General features: G+C 59.1%; 6 protein-coding genes across 8 annotated transcripts; 2 read left to right on the forward strand and 4 right to left on the reverse strand.

Annotated features, from left to right (window-relative positions):
• Window positions 1-1,041: 1,041 nt before the first annotated feature.
• Window positions 1,042-1,251, reverse strand: SDRG_00835 (hypothetical protein; the record flags this gene model as incomplete). Its single annotated transcript, XM_008606333.1, has 1 exon — window positions 1,042-1,251. The coding sequence occupies one exon, from the start codon at window positions 1,249-1,251 to the stop codon at window positions 1,042-1,044; it is 210 nt and encodes a 69-aa protein (XP_008604555.1).
• Window positions 1,252-2,088: 837 nt separating this feature from the next.
• SDRG_00836 lies at window positions 2,089-4,606 on the reverse strand. Of its 2 annotated transcripts, XM_008606334.1 has the most exons (5): window positions 3,308-4,606; window positions 3,196-3,259; window positions 2,775-3,155; window positions 2,393-2,729; window positions 2,089-2,345 (listed from the first exon to the last, which is right to left on the reverse strand). In XM_008606334.1, the coding sequence occupies exons 1-5, from the start codon at window positions 4,464-4,466 to the stop codon at window positions 2,241-2,243; spliced, it is 2,046 nt and encodes a 681-aa protein (XP_008604556.1). In that variant the 5' UTR covers window positions 4,467-4,606; the 3' UTR covers window positions 2,089-2,240. The 2 variants fall into 2 exon arrangements, with proteins under 2 accessions (XP_008604556.1, XP_008604557.1); XM_008606335.1 differs by having other exon boundaries at window positions 3,196-4,466.
• Window positions 4,607-4,957: 351 nt separating this feature from the next.
• SDRG_00837 lies at window positions 4,958-7,659 on the reverse strand. Of its 2 annotated transcripts, XM_008606336.1 has the most exons (8): window positions 6,612-7,479; window positions 6,199-6,567; window positions 6,090-6,153; window positions 5,912-6,045; window positions 5,620-5,866; window positions 5,436-5,577; window positions 5,186-5,389; window positions 5,034-5,142 (listed from the first exon to the last, which is right to left on the reverse strand). In XM_008606336.1, the coding sequence occupies exons 1-8, from the start codon at window positions 7,477-7,479 to the stop codon at window positions 5,035-5,037; spliced, it is 2,136 nt and encodes a 711-aa protein (XP_008604558.1). In that variant the 3' UTR covers window position 5,034. The 2 variants fall into 2 exon arrangements, with proteins under 2 accessions (XP_008604559.1, XP_008604558.1); XM_008606337.1 differs by having other exon boundaries at window positions 4,958-5,389; window positions 6,612-7,659.
• A 597-nt stretch (window positions 7,660-8,256) lies between these two features.
• SDRG_00838 (hypothetical protein) lies at window positions 8,257-10,496 on the forward strand (the record flags this gene model as incomplete). The annotated part of the gene is made up of 11 exons (XM_008606338.1): window positions 8,257-8,298; window positions 8,350-8,388; window positions 8,435-8,636; window positions 8,682-8,722; window positions 8,768-9,214; window positions 9,259-9,398; window positions 9,443-9,561; window positions 9,610-9,707; window positions 9,752-10,141; window positions 10,187-10,314; window positions 10,361-10,496. 11 exons carry the CDS (start codon window positions 8,257-8,259, stop codon window positions 10,494-10,496), a joined length of 1,782 nt encoding a protein of 593 aa, XP_008604560.1.
• Window positions 10,497-10,500: 4 nt separating this feature from the next.
• SDRG_00839 (hypothetical protein) lies at window positions 10,501-12,301 on the reverse strand (the record flags this gene model as incomplete). The annotated part of the gene is made up of 10 exons (XM_008606339.1): window positions 10,501-10,551; window positions 10,599-10,716; window positions 10,764-10,826; window positions 10,869-11,032; window positions 11,077-11,202; window positions 11,249-11,327; window positions 11,372-11,792; window positions 11,836-11,983; window positions 12,027-12,129; window positions 12,174-12,301. 10 exons carry the CDS (start codon window positions 12,299-12,301, stop codon window positions 10,501-10,503), a joined length of 1,401 nt encoding a protein of 466 aa, XP_008604561.1.
• Window positions 12,302-12,617: 316 nt separating this feature from the next.
• Window positions 12,618-15,753, forward strand: SDRG_00840 (hypothetical protein). Its single transcript, XM_008606340.1, has 4 exons — window positions 12,618-13,492; window positions 13,538-13,950; window positions 13,995-15,000; window positions 15,049-15,753. The coding sequence occupies exons 1-4, from the start codon at window positions 12,659-12,661 to the stop codon at window positions 15,700-15,702; spliced, it is 2,907 nt and encodes a 968-aa protein (XP_008604562.1). The 5' UTR covers window positions 12,618-12,658; the 3' UTR covers window positions 15,703-15,753.
• Window positions 15,754-15,828: the final 75 nt, after the last annotated feature.

Genomic DNA, 15,828 nt, shown 5'->3' on the forward strand with positions numbered 1-15,828 from the left:
ATATTAGGATTAGGACAAGGCTGTGACCGAATTGGGATGGCGATCTTTGGCATACCCTCTTTGTGTTGACAAAGGCGTAGTCGTACTGGGTGATATCCTTCAAGAATCCATGGGTTGCCGGCGGGAGCAAAATACCGGATAAACCCCCAGAATCTGATGTCGATGCGTTGGAGTGCATTGAACATGAGCATCGCCATATTGGCGATTGCCGAAGATGTGAACGAGAGCGAGGACTTCATAAGCACCGCCTAGTGCTTCTATATCTCGATAAGCAATTCATTTTTGTGTGAGAGCGCATTCGCTTCGCAATTGCATCGCCTAAGATCGGATCTGGCCGTGTTATCACGCTGATGACTCCCTCGTGGTCCACTTACGAATTTCCCCTCGAACTTGATATCTGCCGCTGCGCTGGATTGTTGAAGATCTTGATGCAGCAGCACCCATCAAAGTTTTATCTTGAATTGACTATGACCCAAGAGCGGTACAGGGAGGAAGGACGCCACATTTTCCAACAGAAAGAGGGTACCCGGTCATGGTACCCGGTATGGATCTTTGGCGAGGAGGCCCCCTTTTTGTCACCTCATCGATCCGGATAGGGCTTTTTCATTTCCATTTCAAGCCGCCGGCTGCAATGACCGATCGCATCTTGCGCCACGGCGGACGTGGCCGACGGCGGCAAGTGGGCGAACAAGTTCGAGCTCAAAGACGTGCTGCGCAAGTATGACTGCGTATTTGTGGACCGGCCTCAGATGGACAAGCCTTCACGCTTGAGTCCATGCAGCTTGCTCATTCTCGTCTGTCTCATCTGGATGACCCCGGAATAGATCATCCATGAAGTACTTCCCGAAGACCCGGTGCCGGCACTTCGGCCGCCGATTTGGAAGCCGCCGTAAAGGCAGGCAACATGGCTTTGATCGATGTGGTGCGCGCTAGTAGCCCGTACCACATCGATCAAAGCCATGTTGCCTGCCTTTACGGCGGCTTCCAAATCGGCGGCCGAAGTGCCGGCACCGGGTCTTCGGGAAGTACTTCATGGATGATCTATTCCGGGGTCATCCAGATGAGACAGACGAGAATGAGCAAGCTGCATGGACTCAAGCGTGAAGGCTTGTCCATCTGAGGCCGGTCCACAAATACGCAGTCATACTTGCGCAGCACGTCTTTGAGCTCGAACTTGTTCGCCCACTTGCCGCCGTCGGCCACGTCCGCCGAGAGCGTCTCGTCGACCTCGGCTGCAATGACGGATCGCATCTTGCGCCACGGCGCCGACAAGAGAAACAGCCATGAAGATGACGTCGCCTTCGGGGCGCTCCACCTAAATCTGCACTGATGTACTCCATTTTTCTACTCGCCCACGAACCGAACCCGCGCGGCGTCCAAGACCTGAGGATGTGTGGGCGCAACGGGGACACCTACAATCAACGAGGGAGAGCAGTTGGATCCTTGACAAGATGCAGCTGTGGCGTAGTAGCAGTGGTCCGTTCTACCAGGTGTTGGGACCTCCAAGAGGCGCCACCCTCGTCGATGGTCCAGTCGTCAAGCCAATGGCCTAGCAGCGACTTGCGTTCGACGACGACGCGCGAATAACGTTTGCAAAATACGCTAGAAACTGCAGTGTACGACGAATATACTTTACAAGACTTAGATCCACATCCAGCGTGACGTGTTCGCGTCTCCAGTGGCTTCAAAAACCATCTCTGGGCGCAGCAATGCGTGTATGTCACGGACGACTCTATCGCACACTTCCGGTGGGCTGATGGACCAAAATCTGGTGGCGTCCGAATGTCCATGCGCCCCGAGAGTGCGACCAAGTGGTTCCCTTTTACAACAACTGGAGCAACCTACCCTCTCGCACTGCGTCCAGTCGATGAGGTGTATATACTGGCACGTTGAGAGCGTTGATGACAGAATCACGCGCGCTTGATTGTCCACGCCGACTTATACACGCCCAGAATGCAGTCGGCCGACGGTCCCACGAGTTCATTACCAAAGGCTCGTACTCTCTCTCGACCCAACACCCTGCCAAAATGCGTTCTCCTGCGTACACGACTAACGGCTCCGAGACTAGGCTGTTGTTCTATGTAGACCTAACGAAATGCTTTCGCGTTAGTGTTTGTGTTTGCCGACGTCCGGCTAGCAGCTTATGGGCGCTGAAATTGGGCGCCAATGGCCGCAGCGTGTCAAGCGTCCTGTACAGGTACGCAGAATGTTGCATTTGTTTATATATTGAACTGTGTTTGCTACGTGCCAACGAAGAAAGCGGGGACGCGGTCTTTGATGAGGATCTCGTGGGGCGACGGGTTCTTGGAGAAGACGGCAATGTACGGGGACGAGCTCAGCGTGTCCTGACGCCCTGCGTGAGAAACGATTCAGTTGTTAGCGGAGAACATACCTCGAGGTCGTAGCTGAGGCGAATGGGGTGCGTGTCCGAGTTGGACGCGAGCGCGAGGCTCCGGCCGTCGCGGCACGGGCTCTGGGCGTAGAAGAGGCGGTTGCGCACAAAGTGCTTGAGGCGGCTGCCGTACTCGTTGGGCGAGACCGCGCTCACGTTGTGCATGTCCTTGCAGAGACAGAGGCCGAGGAAGTAGCGCTGGAGCGTCCAGCGCCACGTGTACCGCTGCAGCATGTCGATAACGCCGACGTGATAGCACTTGTCGCGGTACTTGGAGACAATCACGTCGTGCAGCGGCGCTTCTTCGAGTGACCCATGCGAGATGCCGATGAGGATGCTACACCACTTGGTCTAGATCCACTGAAAGACTGTCATATCGTACCTATAATCCATGATGCCGCGCGCTGCGAGAAACATGATGTCGGCCACGAGCTGCGACTGCATCTCGGACTGCACGTCGTCGTCGACGTGGATGGCTTGTCGGAGCTTGAGAAAATCGATGTCCATCATGAGCTTGGCGATTGGGAGCCGCTCGCGCGCTTGCCGGATGACGCGCTCGACGTCATCGGAGCGGATCGCTTGGCGGCGGTCCGTGTTGCCCTTGAGGTCAAACCGTTGGTGCACGGGCCCGTCCTTGAAGAGGTTGTGCATAACGACAAAGTACATCTTCTTGGACCCGACGGGCAGCGAGATTGAGTGACACCCGAGGTACCGGCAGAGGTACGAGCCTGGGTGGCTCTGCAGATGACTGTGGTAGTACGGCCTACTGGGTGTGAGTCCTTTGAGCCTTTTGATTGCCATACAGGATGCCGCGGAGCACGTCAAACTCGTCTCTTGGGACACTTTTGACCATGAATTGGCGGTTGGCTAAACACAAATTGTCTTGTGAGACGTTTCTCGTCCAAACCATAGTACCCGTAAAGTAAAAGAGGTTGCCGCTCTTGCCTTCCGAGCCGTGCTCGTTGAGGATCTGGTCGAGCGCAAACGCCTCCATGTACGACCGGTCGTCGATCCCAAAGTGGTGGCGAATCTGCTGAAAGACAGCCGGCGCAACGTCCTGGAAGGCGAGGACGCTGCTGGCGAAGCGGCCGTGCACCACGATCGTCTTGGCTTCGATCCGTGCGTACTCGTCGAATGTGATCTCGGCGCGTGGCTCCATCGCGGCCCGCGACGCCGACTCGATGATGCCCATGGACGTGTACTTCATGACCGACTGCCGCAGGACGTTGGAGACGTCGAGGTCGTCGTGATCGCCCGCCGTTTGATCCTCGTCGTCGTCGTCGTTGGTGCAGCGCACCGTGTCGGCGCGGCGCCGGCCACCGACGTCCAAGCGGAAGAGCGCAAAGACAGCAATGAGATCGAGGCCCTCGACGACTTCGTCAATCATGCTCGTCGTAACCGAAACGCTTCCGTCCAAGACATCGATGGCGTACACGACGATGGACACGACGCCGACGCTCGCAAAGACACCGAGGTACGGCAAGATGCGTTTGGCCATGCGCCGCGTCGTGAGATGCGCCTGCGTCTCGAGGATGCGCGACTTGCGCCAAGCGACAAAGAGCGCGATCGCAATGTAGAGGAGGCCGAGGTAGAGCGGGACGTCCATGTAGATGCCCGTGTGCTTCGAGCTGCCGTTGGCGCAGATAAAGGCGCGGAAGAGGATCGTCCACAGCGCCGCGCCGGGCCATGCTACCGCGTGGTGCAAAACGCTGTTGGCTTGGAAGGGCAGAAATGGGTTGAGGAGCGACGAGATGAGGTCGATCGCGAGCATGAGGTTCCAGAACGTGGCCGCGGACGTGAAGAAGAACATGGCCCAGAAGAGCCAGAGAGCCGCAGGGTCGGGCTGCAAGTTGGCCACGTCCACGATCGAGTAGTCGCTACCGCCATCGACGGCGAGGAGCGCCAGGTGCATCACGGCCCGGAAGGCGATCGCGAGCGCGTGCGAGACGAGGATGCAGAGCAAGACGGGCCCCGGATGCTGGCGCGCCTTGGGGTGCACAGCGACGAGGTACAATGTGGCGCCGAGCACGCAGAGCGCGAGCGCGAGCAGCACGGCGGAGAGCGCTAGCGCCATCGCAAATGGCTACAAGAGTGAGCCGCCAGATCATCGGGTCGGAGGCGCCGCGCTTTCTGATTGGCTTGCTGACCTGAGTTTGCACTTGCAACTTGCCATCGAAGTCGGTGCCGCCGTTGGTGCTGGCGACCGGGCCTCCGTGGTCTGAAGATGATCGTCGATTTGACAGCATCCGTGCAGGAGGTACGTGGCGCAGACGCCGTCGACGGCGGCGTGAGGAGGTCAATGACCGAGAAGGTGCTGCCGTGCATGCGAGGAACGCGCCTCGAAACTGCGGCCTAGCTCTCGGTATGTGGGGTCGTGTTCAGAGCCAAAGCGTTCAGCAGCCCTGCTGGCTCCTGCACAGACTGGGAGCTGCTACACGCGCCTGTCTATCGACGCCATCTGTTTCTCACAGCAACCGTCCGTTCTGCACTTGGTCACTGACCCGATCACGCCACGTCAGTGGACCGATCAGCTGAAGGCGACATAATATAACGTCCGAGTAGCTCCAATGTGGCCATAGCGTTTCGATGCTTTCACAGATAAGATTGCGGATCTTATTGTGAGCCTCTTTATGATCGCGAGGTTAAATGATGTCGTAGAGCTCGGGCGCGGGGTCGTGGAGGTTGGCCGAGAGCCACAGCATGGACGGCGTCACATCGAGCATGGCCGTGTCCGCGTCGACGAGTATCCTCTGCGAACGAAAGTGCCATCTCCAACAACAAGAAGTAACGTACCGGTGTGAGCTGGCCAAGGCCGCTCGGGCGCTCGGCGGTCAGCGAAAAGTTGCCGGGCAGCGACGTGCGGCTCGAGCGGCGGGTTTGGTTGAACATGCTAAAGCGGATAAAGCCCAGCAGCCGCGCGCCGTACTTGCGTGCGGGCACCGCACTCACGTCCTGCGTGTCCTTGCACAAGAGCGTGCCAAGCACCCAGCGCTGAACCTATTATACCATCGTGAGGCGCAAATTCGCTTGCGAAGGTGCCTACCGCCCAACGCCAGCTGTATTGCTGCAGCATGTCAATGATGCCCACGAAGTAGACGTCGCCAAGGTCCTTGGAGGGCACGTGGTTGCAGAGGCCCGCGACGGGGGCTTCGTCGCCCGAGAGGTGCTTGACACCAACGAGGATGCTACGATGCCTGAGAGTCCATAGAACATAGCGTCAACGACACCTGTAGTCCATGATGTTTTGCTCGGCGAGAAACGTAATATCGGACTTGAGCTGGCCTTGCATCGCCGTCGCGTTCGCGTCTGAGAGATGCATGCACCGGTGGATGCGTGAAAAGTCAATGTCGAGCATGAGCGGCTCGATACACCTGCGCGCGAGCGTGTCCTGCATGACGCGCTCCACGTCACCGTCTGGGATCGCTTGCCGACGGTCCGTGTTGCCCTTGATGTCGTACACCTCGTGAACCGGTCCTACATGGCTCTTCTTTCCATGTCTTGAGGTAGAGGTATGGATACCTTCGTTGAAGAGGTTTTGCATGACGACAAAGTACATGCACCGAGTGCCGACGGGCAGCGTGATCGAGTGACAGCCAAAGTACCGGCAGAGGTGCGTCGCGCGGTGCGTCACGAGGTACTTGTAATACGCCGGTCTACGCAGGACATGGATCGATACCATCCATATCGGTTCCCGTACAAGATGGACCGGAGCACGTCAAACTCGGACCGGGGCACGCTCTTGACCATAAACTGCGCATTGTCTGCCATGCATCCATAAGAAACGAGCGAGACCGTCCACGTCGTACGGGTAAAGTACATGATGTTGCCGCTCTTGCCCTTGAGGCCGCACTCGCGCAGCCCCTCGGAGCGCGCAAACGCATCGCGGTACGAGGCCGCGTCGATGCCAAAGAGCTCGCGGATCGACTGAAACACGAGCGGCGCGACGTCCGTGAAGCGCAGGCGGTCGGACGCGGTCGCGAGTTGCCCGTGGACGAGGATGCCTTTGGTTTCGACTTTGGCAAACTCGAGCTCGAGCGGGATTTGGCCGGGCACCGTGTCGCGGTCGCACATGCCCGAGGCCGCTTCGTAGATGCCCGCTTTCGTGCACTCCATGACGCTGTTGCGCATTTGCTGGGCGACGTCGACCGCAAAGTCATCGGCCGTGTCCCGACCAACTACACGAGCCAATGAAGCGCGAGAACACGATGGGGGTACGTACTTTGGTAGTGGGGGCTGTTGGGCGTGACGGTGTGGTTGGTCATGGTCGAGAGGCGGCGGCGGGCGACCGACGCCTTGGTCGAGCCCCAGAGGCGAAACACGATCGCCGAGTCAAAGTAGTAGAGCACAAAGACCAAGAGCGTCGAGAGGCCGAGGAGGAGCTGGTCCAAGTAGTTGGTCGCGCTCGTCGTGCTGTAGTACATCTCGAAGACGTAGAGAATAAGAAACCCGACGCTCATGGCCGCAAAGACGGCGAGGTACGGGAGGATGAGCATCGCCATGTTGCGCGTCGAGACGTGCGCCTCGTACTGCAGCACGCGCGACTTGGCCCACGCGACGCGGAGTGCGATGCCAATGTAGAGGAGCACCGCGTACGAGGGCAAGACGATCCAGACGCGCATGACGCCGTCGTGAAAGTCGCGCTGGAAAAAGCCAAAGCGGAAGATGACGGTCCAAATGCCCGCGGCCGGCCACGCGTGTGCGTGGTGGATCAAGTTATTCGACGCAAACGGCAGGAACGGGTTGGAGAGCGACGAGATGAGGTCCATGGCGAGCATGAGGTACCAGAAGATGGTCGCTGCGTCAAAGTAGATGTAGCACCAGAACGGCCCGAGCGCGCGGCTCGTCGCCGCGTCTGCAAGGTTGGCGACGTCGAGGACCGTCGTTGTCGAAGGTGCGTCGCTGAGGAGGACGAGCTCCATGGCAGCGCGGGCGATCATGGCGGCACACGACGCAATCACGATGCAGATAAGTACCGGACCCGGGTGCGCTCGCTTCTTGGCATCGTGGATGAAGACGTAGATGGTCGCGACAAGGATACCCGTGCCCGTGCCGAGCATCAGCGCCTGCCACGCGAGTGCAGCCGTCATAGCGCAAATGAAGCCTTGCGATCTCCCGCGAGGAGTCGCATGGTCCCGAGATCGGCGAATCCGCCGTCGGAGATACTGTGCAAGTTGCTGTGTCGGGCGGATTCGGCATGTGCAACGGCCAAAATGCCGAAAATAAGCGGTCGCGGTCTCGTCATGCAACATCATGTCCAGCGGCGCGCGAGATTATTTCTCCCTTTCGAGGCAGAAGCGACCGTTCAAGACGCATACCAAGTGCGTTCCATGGCTGCCTTCCAGCGCTGTCATTCGATATTTCATGTCCTCTAGTATCCGCTGATGCGCCAAGCTAAGCTTGGCAGTGGCAGTCGTTGCCTTGGCGGTGGCAGTCGTTGCCTTGGCGGGGGCATGAACCTAGCTGCAATTGGCTGTTGTCACGTCGTTGTGACGATGTGCAGCGACGTAGTATCAGCGGCTTGCGCATTTGCACCTGTTACCTCCGACAACCCTTTCGATTCGACTTGATTTGTCCATCAGCGCTTGATACATTTCAGTCCGTCTCGCCGGTTCAATTCCTCTGAGCGGCCGCGTACTTCATCGCCAAAGCCGTGTTGGATGACCAATGCGCCTTGGCTCGAGTAGCATCGGTCGCTTGAATCTCAAGCCTGGCGTGCTGCCCATCGCCACCAACGCACCCAATGCGAATGCCGAAAATAAGCGCGGGAAGGTTATCCGGATGATTGGCACCAGCGTTTCCGGATACATGTGGGACGCAGTGAGTGGGAGTTTGAGTCTGGCGACGGGGAGCGCAGGAAGAGGAAGATGGAGGACCCGAACCGGCAGCTGCTGTACGAGTGGACGCGCGTACGTCGCTGCGCAGGATCATGCAGCATGACCTCTTACATGCGTGGCTAGGACGACGACCTCTGCAGCCTCCGCGCCCAAGTCCGCAAGGTATGCTCGTCCCACGCTCGAAAGATCGCGTACCCAGGATCCGTAGATCAATGGCTTTTACAAGGAAAAGCTGGCCGAGTACGCCAACGTGCTCGACGAGTACGAGCGTGGCGTCAATGGCACGGTGCGCGCGCCGTCGGTCTGCGACCCCATGGAGCGCCGCATGGTCGAGCTGGCCAAGCACGAGTGGATCATCCTGCACCAGCGACTGCTGTGGCTGCGCCAGTTTCAGATCTCAAGCCACGCAGGTTGAATCAGTCTTGTCGCTCATCATGCTACATGCTCCAGGGTAGATCTTACGGCACGGGCCCCGCTGGCCATAACGATTCTCGACGTATGTACGTCGTCCAAGCTCCTCCTCCTGACCATGGACGTATAGGACGTGGACTTTGCCGACTTGGACAAGACAAACGCACAGATCGTGCGCCTCGAGTCGCTCGTGACGCGCGTGTTCTTCGGCGGCGACTGGCGCGCGGCCAACCGCGAGCTGTACCCGCTGAGCGAGGAGCACATCATTTGGTCGGGCTTCTACTTTGGTATGCGCACGGGCATGATGCTCATCCTCCTCCTCTGGGTGCTCTGGGACAGCGTCATTGACGACTCGTACCACCACAACCTGTGGCACTCGTCCGTCATCGCCGTCTACCGAGGCATCGGCGTCCTTGTCCTCCTCGCGTGGTTCTGGTGCCTCCAGCTGTACCTCTTTGACCAGTACGGGCTCGCGTTCCTCCGCGTCTTCCACCTCAAAGCCACCAAGTCGACGCAGTACCTCCACTTGCTCCACCAGATCGTGCCAGTCACGTGCATCTACCTCGTCAACCTCCTCGTACGAGCTGCAATTCATGCCGCGTGGGTAACCTCTCGGTGTAGCTCTATTTCAAGGTGCTGCGCGGTGACCTCGGCGACTACATTCCCGCGCACTACTACCCGCTCATGCTCTACGCCTTCCTCGTCCTCAAGCTCATCTTTCCGCTCAAGCAGCGCCGGTCGCTCATGCGCACGATTGGCCGGTGAATTCATTCAATTCCTACCTTTCAAGTTGACGCAAGCGTAGGGTCATGGCGGCGCCGTTCGCGATCGTTCGCTTCCGCGAGTCGTACGTCGGCGATATCCTCACGAGTTTGGTCAAGGTCATGGTCGACCTCGCGTGGTCCACGTGCTACTTTGCCTCGGGTTCTTCGAGCCCCGTCCTATGCTCCAGCTGATAGTTTGGTGTTCTAGGCGCCTTCTTTGAGGAGGATCCAAAAGGCCAAGACGTGTGCTCGCAAAGCGATGTGTACCGTACGGTCGTCATCCCGCTCTTCTCCGCTTTGCCCTTGGTACTTCGTCACCTCCTCTTCTTCTTCGGTTAATTGTGGTGTAGTGGTGGCGCTTCATGCAGAGCATGCGCCGGTACCACGACACGCACGCCCGGTTCCCGCACCTTCCGAACGCGATGAAGTACGCGTGCGCGCAGTCCATTGTGCTCTTCGCCGTCTTCCACCCGAACCTCAAGCAGCAGGACCGCGAGTGGACCGTGTACCAGTCGTGCTACATGGTCGCGTGGGTGGGCACGACCATGTACCAGTTCGTCTGGGATATCTACATGGATTGGGGCCTCGGCGATCTCAAATCGGGGTTTCTGCGCCAAACGCTCTTGTACCCCAAGTGGACCTACTACGTTGCGATCGTGCTCGACTTTTTCCTGCGCTTCTTCTGGACGCTCACGCTCGTGCCGTCCTCTGGGTACGGTCCGATTCCCGGTCACATCCAGGTACCCCACGACCCATCATACATAGCAGGAAACGGATGGTCGTAGCTCTACTTGGACCCGGTGCTGGCTTCTGCCGAAGTGTTTCGACGAAGCATGTGGGGTCTTCTCCGCGTCGAGTACGAACACATTGTCGTGCAGTCCATGGACCAAGAATCGCCGAGCTCCACCGACAGGTTGCATCTTAGTTTGTGTCGTTTTCTTATTTAACGTACACTGTAGCGAGATCGACTACGAAGAGGAAGAGGAAGACACGTCGCCCAAGTCGTACCCGATCCGCGTCTTCATCGAGATCACCGTCATCGTCGTGCTCGTCGTGACGGTGGCTCTTGTCGCGATTGCGTCTCGATCGGTCTAAACCTCTATCTCCCGGTCACAGCGTCGCGCTTGCGGTCCATCTCGGCCAGGACCACCTTTGTTGAGCCAATCAGACTCATTTTGTCATATACCTTTGCGGTACCGTTGCGGCCACCTCGCTGGCGCGGCAAGGTCGGACATGCGGATCGACGTCCCATCGCAGGAGCGAGCCAAACACTTGGCTCAACGGCACTGCATTCGGCGGCTTGGCGCAGAGACGTCTACAAGAGCACTGCGTACAAGTTCGAATCAAACGGCCTCGGCGTACGTGAGCGCAGCAGCAATGTTGATTGGGGTGCACTCGGAAAAGAGCACTTCAGGCATCAAGGTGCTACGGAGGGATGAGCACTTGCGACACAGCGTGGTGGTGGACCGTGAGCTCATAATGTTGGGCAGCGAGACGTGCTGCACACGCGCGAGGGACCGAGCAAGGACCTCGGTGACGCGGTTGGCGCGGTAGATGACGACGGTCGGCAGGCCCGCGAGCGCTGCTTCCAGCACGACCGTGCCCGAGACGGCGATCGCTGCATGGCTTTGCTATCACCAATGTTGGCGCCCTTATTTTCGCAGAGTTGACAAACCTGAAAGAGCGACCGCTTCTTGCTCGCGTCGTCCGTGACGTGCACTGTACACGGGATCGACCAGTCGGCCAAGTGGGCGCGGACGAGGGGCGCGACCGCCGATATGGTCGGAAACACCACGTGAATCTACGTGCCCAACGTGTCTTCATCTGCCTGTCTCTGGCGCTTCTACCGGCGCTGCTCTCGCTTGCGCATGGAGTTCAATGGCTTGGCGCACCAGCGAGATCGTTTGCAACACCTCGTTCTCTCGGCTACACGAAGCTTTCGACTTGTGCTCAGTAAGATCAAACCGCACCTGCCAACGAGCGCGCAGATGGTCCACGTTGGCGCCTTCAGCTGCGCCCGTTCGGCTGCAATGGTCGCTAGGATCGCTTGCGTCTTGCGCGCGGCGTGCGCATCGTACGGCAGCCACGGCGACGGCGGCAGTAGCTCGACCGATGACGCGTCGTGTGTCGGCAAAGCCGTCTCAAAGAGGCGATGGACATCGCCAAAGTCTTCGAGAGCCGGGTGGCCGACAAAGGTTACGACTGGTCGCGCCTCTGCGCGCGGCTGAAAGAGCAGCGCTTCAAAAGGCAGGAGCACGAGCATGTGATCCATGAGGCGCGAGAGGCCGGTTGCTGTCGCCTCCATGTGCTTGAACTTGTGATTGTACGCCCACGTAGACGGCGCTACGTAGTGCACGACGGCCGCTTTGCGTCGTACGGACGCAACGTCGACTAGGCATCCGATGAGATGGGAGCGAATCCGTTGGCGACGTACGCTTGTCCACGACGCGAAGCACGTGGTAGAGAAGGCCCTGGGCGCTCAAGGTGCGCAGCACTCGAAACGTAAAGCCCTTCGAGTCGATGGTCACGACCGCGTCCGGCGCGCAAGCGTGAATGTCCTTGGCGACGGCATGGAGATGACCCTACCGATATGTGGTACGAATGCGTGAAGGCGCGTGTGCGTACCAGCGTCGACCAGAGCTTCGGCAACACCTCGGTGAGACCCATAAACGATAATTCCTTCATGGGAAAGAGCGATGCAAAGCGGCCTTGCTTGGTCATCTGCGGCCTGCCATAGTAGCTCGTGAACGTGTTGCACCTCGTAGCGCCTACCCGCCAACGCCGCGGAAGGTGACCGAAGGCTCCTTGGTCTGCAGGGCACGGATGAGCTTGGCGCCGATGGCATCACCCGATGCTTCGCCGGCGATGATGTACACGACGCGCTGGGTTGCCGGGCGCATCGTCTCCCGCTTGCAGGAGTATCAAATTGAATCAGTGGACTAAAATTACCCAATTTTGGAGCTGGCGGATGCTGTGCCAAATGCACAGGCTCTTTCAAGGCGAGATGCGATCGACTTGACATCACAGCTATCGGCATTTCGCCATGGTCGCTGAAGCGCCACGAACGATCGCTGGAACCACGGCGTCGTATTCTCGCAGTAGCCGCGAAAATGGAGTGTTTTTAGCTGCATCCAGCCCTCTGCGACGAATCTTTGGCAATATCCGGTTGTTGGAGGAAGCGTCCGGATGACGGCGCAAAATTAGACCGAAAACAACCCAGCAAAGAACAGTCCGTCGTCGCGCAGCCTCCGGGGAGCATGGAGATCGAGGTCGCGCATGGAGACGAAGGCCGAGAAGAGCATGACGATGGGCTCTTCCTGGACGCGCTATCCCACGATGAAGGCGCGCTGTCACCGACGGCGCAGCTCCGCGAGCTCGACCTGCACGAAGATCACTTTGTCGAGCAGCATCGATCGCCAGTGACAGACCTCTCGTTCTCGATGATGCTCGAGACAAAGAGCAAGAGTCGAAGCCTCTCGAAGAAGCGTTTGGGCTACCCGCGGTCCGGGCCCTACATGCTCTCGACGCTCAAGGAAGAGACCGACTCTCCCGAGCCGCGGTCGGCGAAGCGCAACCCGTTCCAGTACAACTCGGACGAGAACGACGCAGACGAGCTCGCTTGGGAGCTCAAGGAGCAGCTCGCCCAGGAGCGTGAAGACGACAACGCGTGGTCCCACAGCGACGTGCAGGGCGAAGACGTCTACCGTTTCGTGCAGCCGCGCCGCCTCTCGTCCTGGGTCCAAGACGACGCGGTGTACGCGTGCTTCAAGTGCCACACGGAGTTTACGCTCCTCATCCGAAAGCACCACTGCCGCGCGTGCGGGCGCATCTTTTGCAACGTGTGCTCCAACCAGCGCCTCGTCATCCCCATCGACTACGAGTCGACGCCCGTGTCGTACGCCATGCACGGCCAGGCGCAGTACGCGTCCTACTCGAGCGCGATTGCGTCCAATGCCACCGAAGTCATCGGGTCGCTCGGGTACTATGTCTGGTCGTACAACTCGGCGACGCCCGCGCTCTCGGCGTCGGCGGACGACTTTACCGAGTTCCACGGCAGCTGCTCGAGCTCCTCGACGTCGTTTCTCGACGAGGTACGCAGGCGAATGCTTTGGGACGTTGCTCACGTGCGCGTGTAGATGCAGCACTCGGCCGAGCTCGAGCGCGACCGCTTTCTGCGCAGCATGACGAGCCTCGAGCAGCGCGGCGTCGTGGCCAAGTTTACGCCGTCGGCAGTCTCATTGCACAAGCTCAAGATGCTTCAGCAGGCGCCAAAAGGAAGCGTGCTGCAGCGTGTTTGTGACGACTGCGCGTCGGCTCTGCAGCAGCGCCGACAGCACTACAACACGGTTCGGGTGTTTGAGCTTTGCGGATGGGACATCCAGACTCTGCGTGTGCTGGGGCAGGTCTGCCGCAAGTGGCACCGCGCGTCCATCATGTGTCTCTCGACGTTCCGGCAGATCCAGTACTACCTTCCGTCGCACCCGCTCAGTCCGCGCGAGAAGGACCTTCTCATCCGCAACCGCCGCTTCCTCGCAGGTCATTCCAAATGGTAGGCACCGCAGACATGGATCCGCGTGACGTCACCGTGTGTAGGCTACTGCAGCTCGTCAAGGCCGTTGATGTCTCCAAGGAACACTCGACCGACCCGATCGTCGACGATATCTTGGCACTCATGCAAGCGCCGCGCACGCACAACTGCATGCTCACCATGTGCTCGCGGCTCTGCCGGCACGAGCTCGAGAGCGTCGACGCGCTTGAGATTCTCTCCAACGCCAACGTCCAGCACATTGGCTTGCGCGACCTCTGCGTGCGCGCGCTGCAGCGAAAGGCATCGCCGGACGACTGGATGAGCTTCCTCCCCATTGTGCTACACTCGCTCAGCGTCGAGACGTGCGCTAGCAGCCTCGGCAATGCGATCGTCTCGCAAGCGCTCGTGAACCCGCGCTTCTGCAGCGACCTCTACTGGGGCCTCTCGGTGCTTGCCGAAGACCGCCGCTGCCGACGCAAATTTGACGGCTTCCGACAGCGCCTCCTCCTCCGCCTCGTGGCGGCCAACGGTGACATGGCGTCCCAGCTGCTTTACGGCCAAGAGTTTGTCGACATCTTGTGGCAGCTGCCGCACCGCGCCGAGCAGAGCGTCGTCGTGAGTCGGCTCGAGCACGAAGTGTCCAAGTCGGGTCTTTTTGCCGCGACGCCGCTCCGACTACCGGTCGAGCCGATGCTCACGATCTCGGGCATCCAGTACGCGTCGCTCAAGGTCATGCGCAGCGCAGAGGCCCCGGTCATCGTCACGTGCACGGGCGTCGAGAACGCTGACGCATCGCCGTCAACGCACGCACTGCGACAAACGTACCGGCTCATGTACAAGCGTGACGATCTGCGCAAGGACGCAGCCGTGCAAAACATCATCCGCGTCATGTACACGATCCTCAAGCAGGAGACGCAAATGTTCAACTCGGCGCTCGTCACGTACCGTGTGATCCCGACGTCGAGCTACGACGGACTCATCGAGATCGTCGAGAACGCCCATACGCTCTACGCCATCATTCGCGAGCACGGCAACATCATGCATTTTTTACACCACTACAACGGCCACCGCGTACGACTCGCTTCTTGCATATGGACAAGGTGTCTGAGATTGGTGTAGACGCTCAGTGACATTTCGACGTCGTTTCGCGAGTCGTTGGCGGCCTACACCGTCATTACGTTTCTCCTCGGCGTCGGGGACCGGCATGCAGAGAACGTCATGCTCACGAACGACGGCAACCTCTTCCACATCGACTATGGCTTTATCTTGGGGAAGGACCCAAAGCCGCTCCAGCCACCCATGCGCCTCGATAAGAACATGCTCGATGCGCTCGGCGGACCGCTTCAGGTCGAAGCTTTCAAGAACTCGTGCGTCGTCGCCTTCAACTGCCTACGGCGCCACGTGAGCTTGTTCTTGCTCATGCTGCGGCTCGTGGTCGATGCCATTCCGGAGATTACGGATTTTGGCGTCAACTACACGCAGGCCGACCTCGACGCGTTTGTCATCGAGCGCTTCTTGCCCGGGCAGTCGGACGAAGAGGCGGCGACCGCGCTCAAGCTGCGCATGGAAGGCAAGTTCAACGAGAAGATTGGCTTGACGCTGAGCGACTTTGTCCACGCCCATGCGAGCGAAAAGACGGTCACAAAGGGCATGAGCTCCGTCAAGGTCGGCGTCGAAAGCGTCGGTGGCGCCGTGCACTCGGTCGCCAACTCGCTCACAAGCAGCGCCAGCTCGCTCCTCAAGTACGTCTGGGGCAGCAATATCGGGTCCTGAGGCGTCTGTGATTGTTTAAAACACATTTAACTATCGACTCTTCCTTGTCCATCTCCCTTTGGTAGCCCTGCAAGCGAGTGCTGCCACGTCATTTACCTCTTGGAATGCATACGTCCGATCTATCGG

This window comes from Saprolegnia diclina, assembly GCF_000281045.1.
Source record: "Saprolegnia diclina VS20 unplaced genomic scaffold supercont1.2, whole genome shotgun sequence".
NCBI lineage: Eukaryota > Oomycota > Saprolegniomycetes > Saprolegniales > Saprolegniaceae > Saprolegnia > Saprolegnia diclina.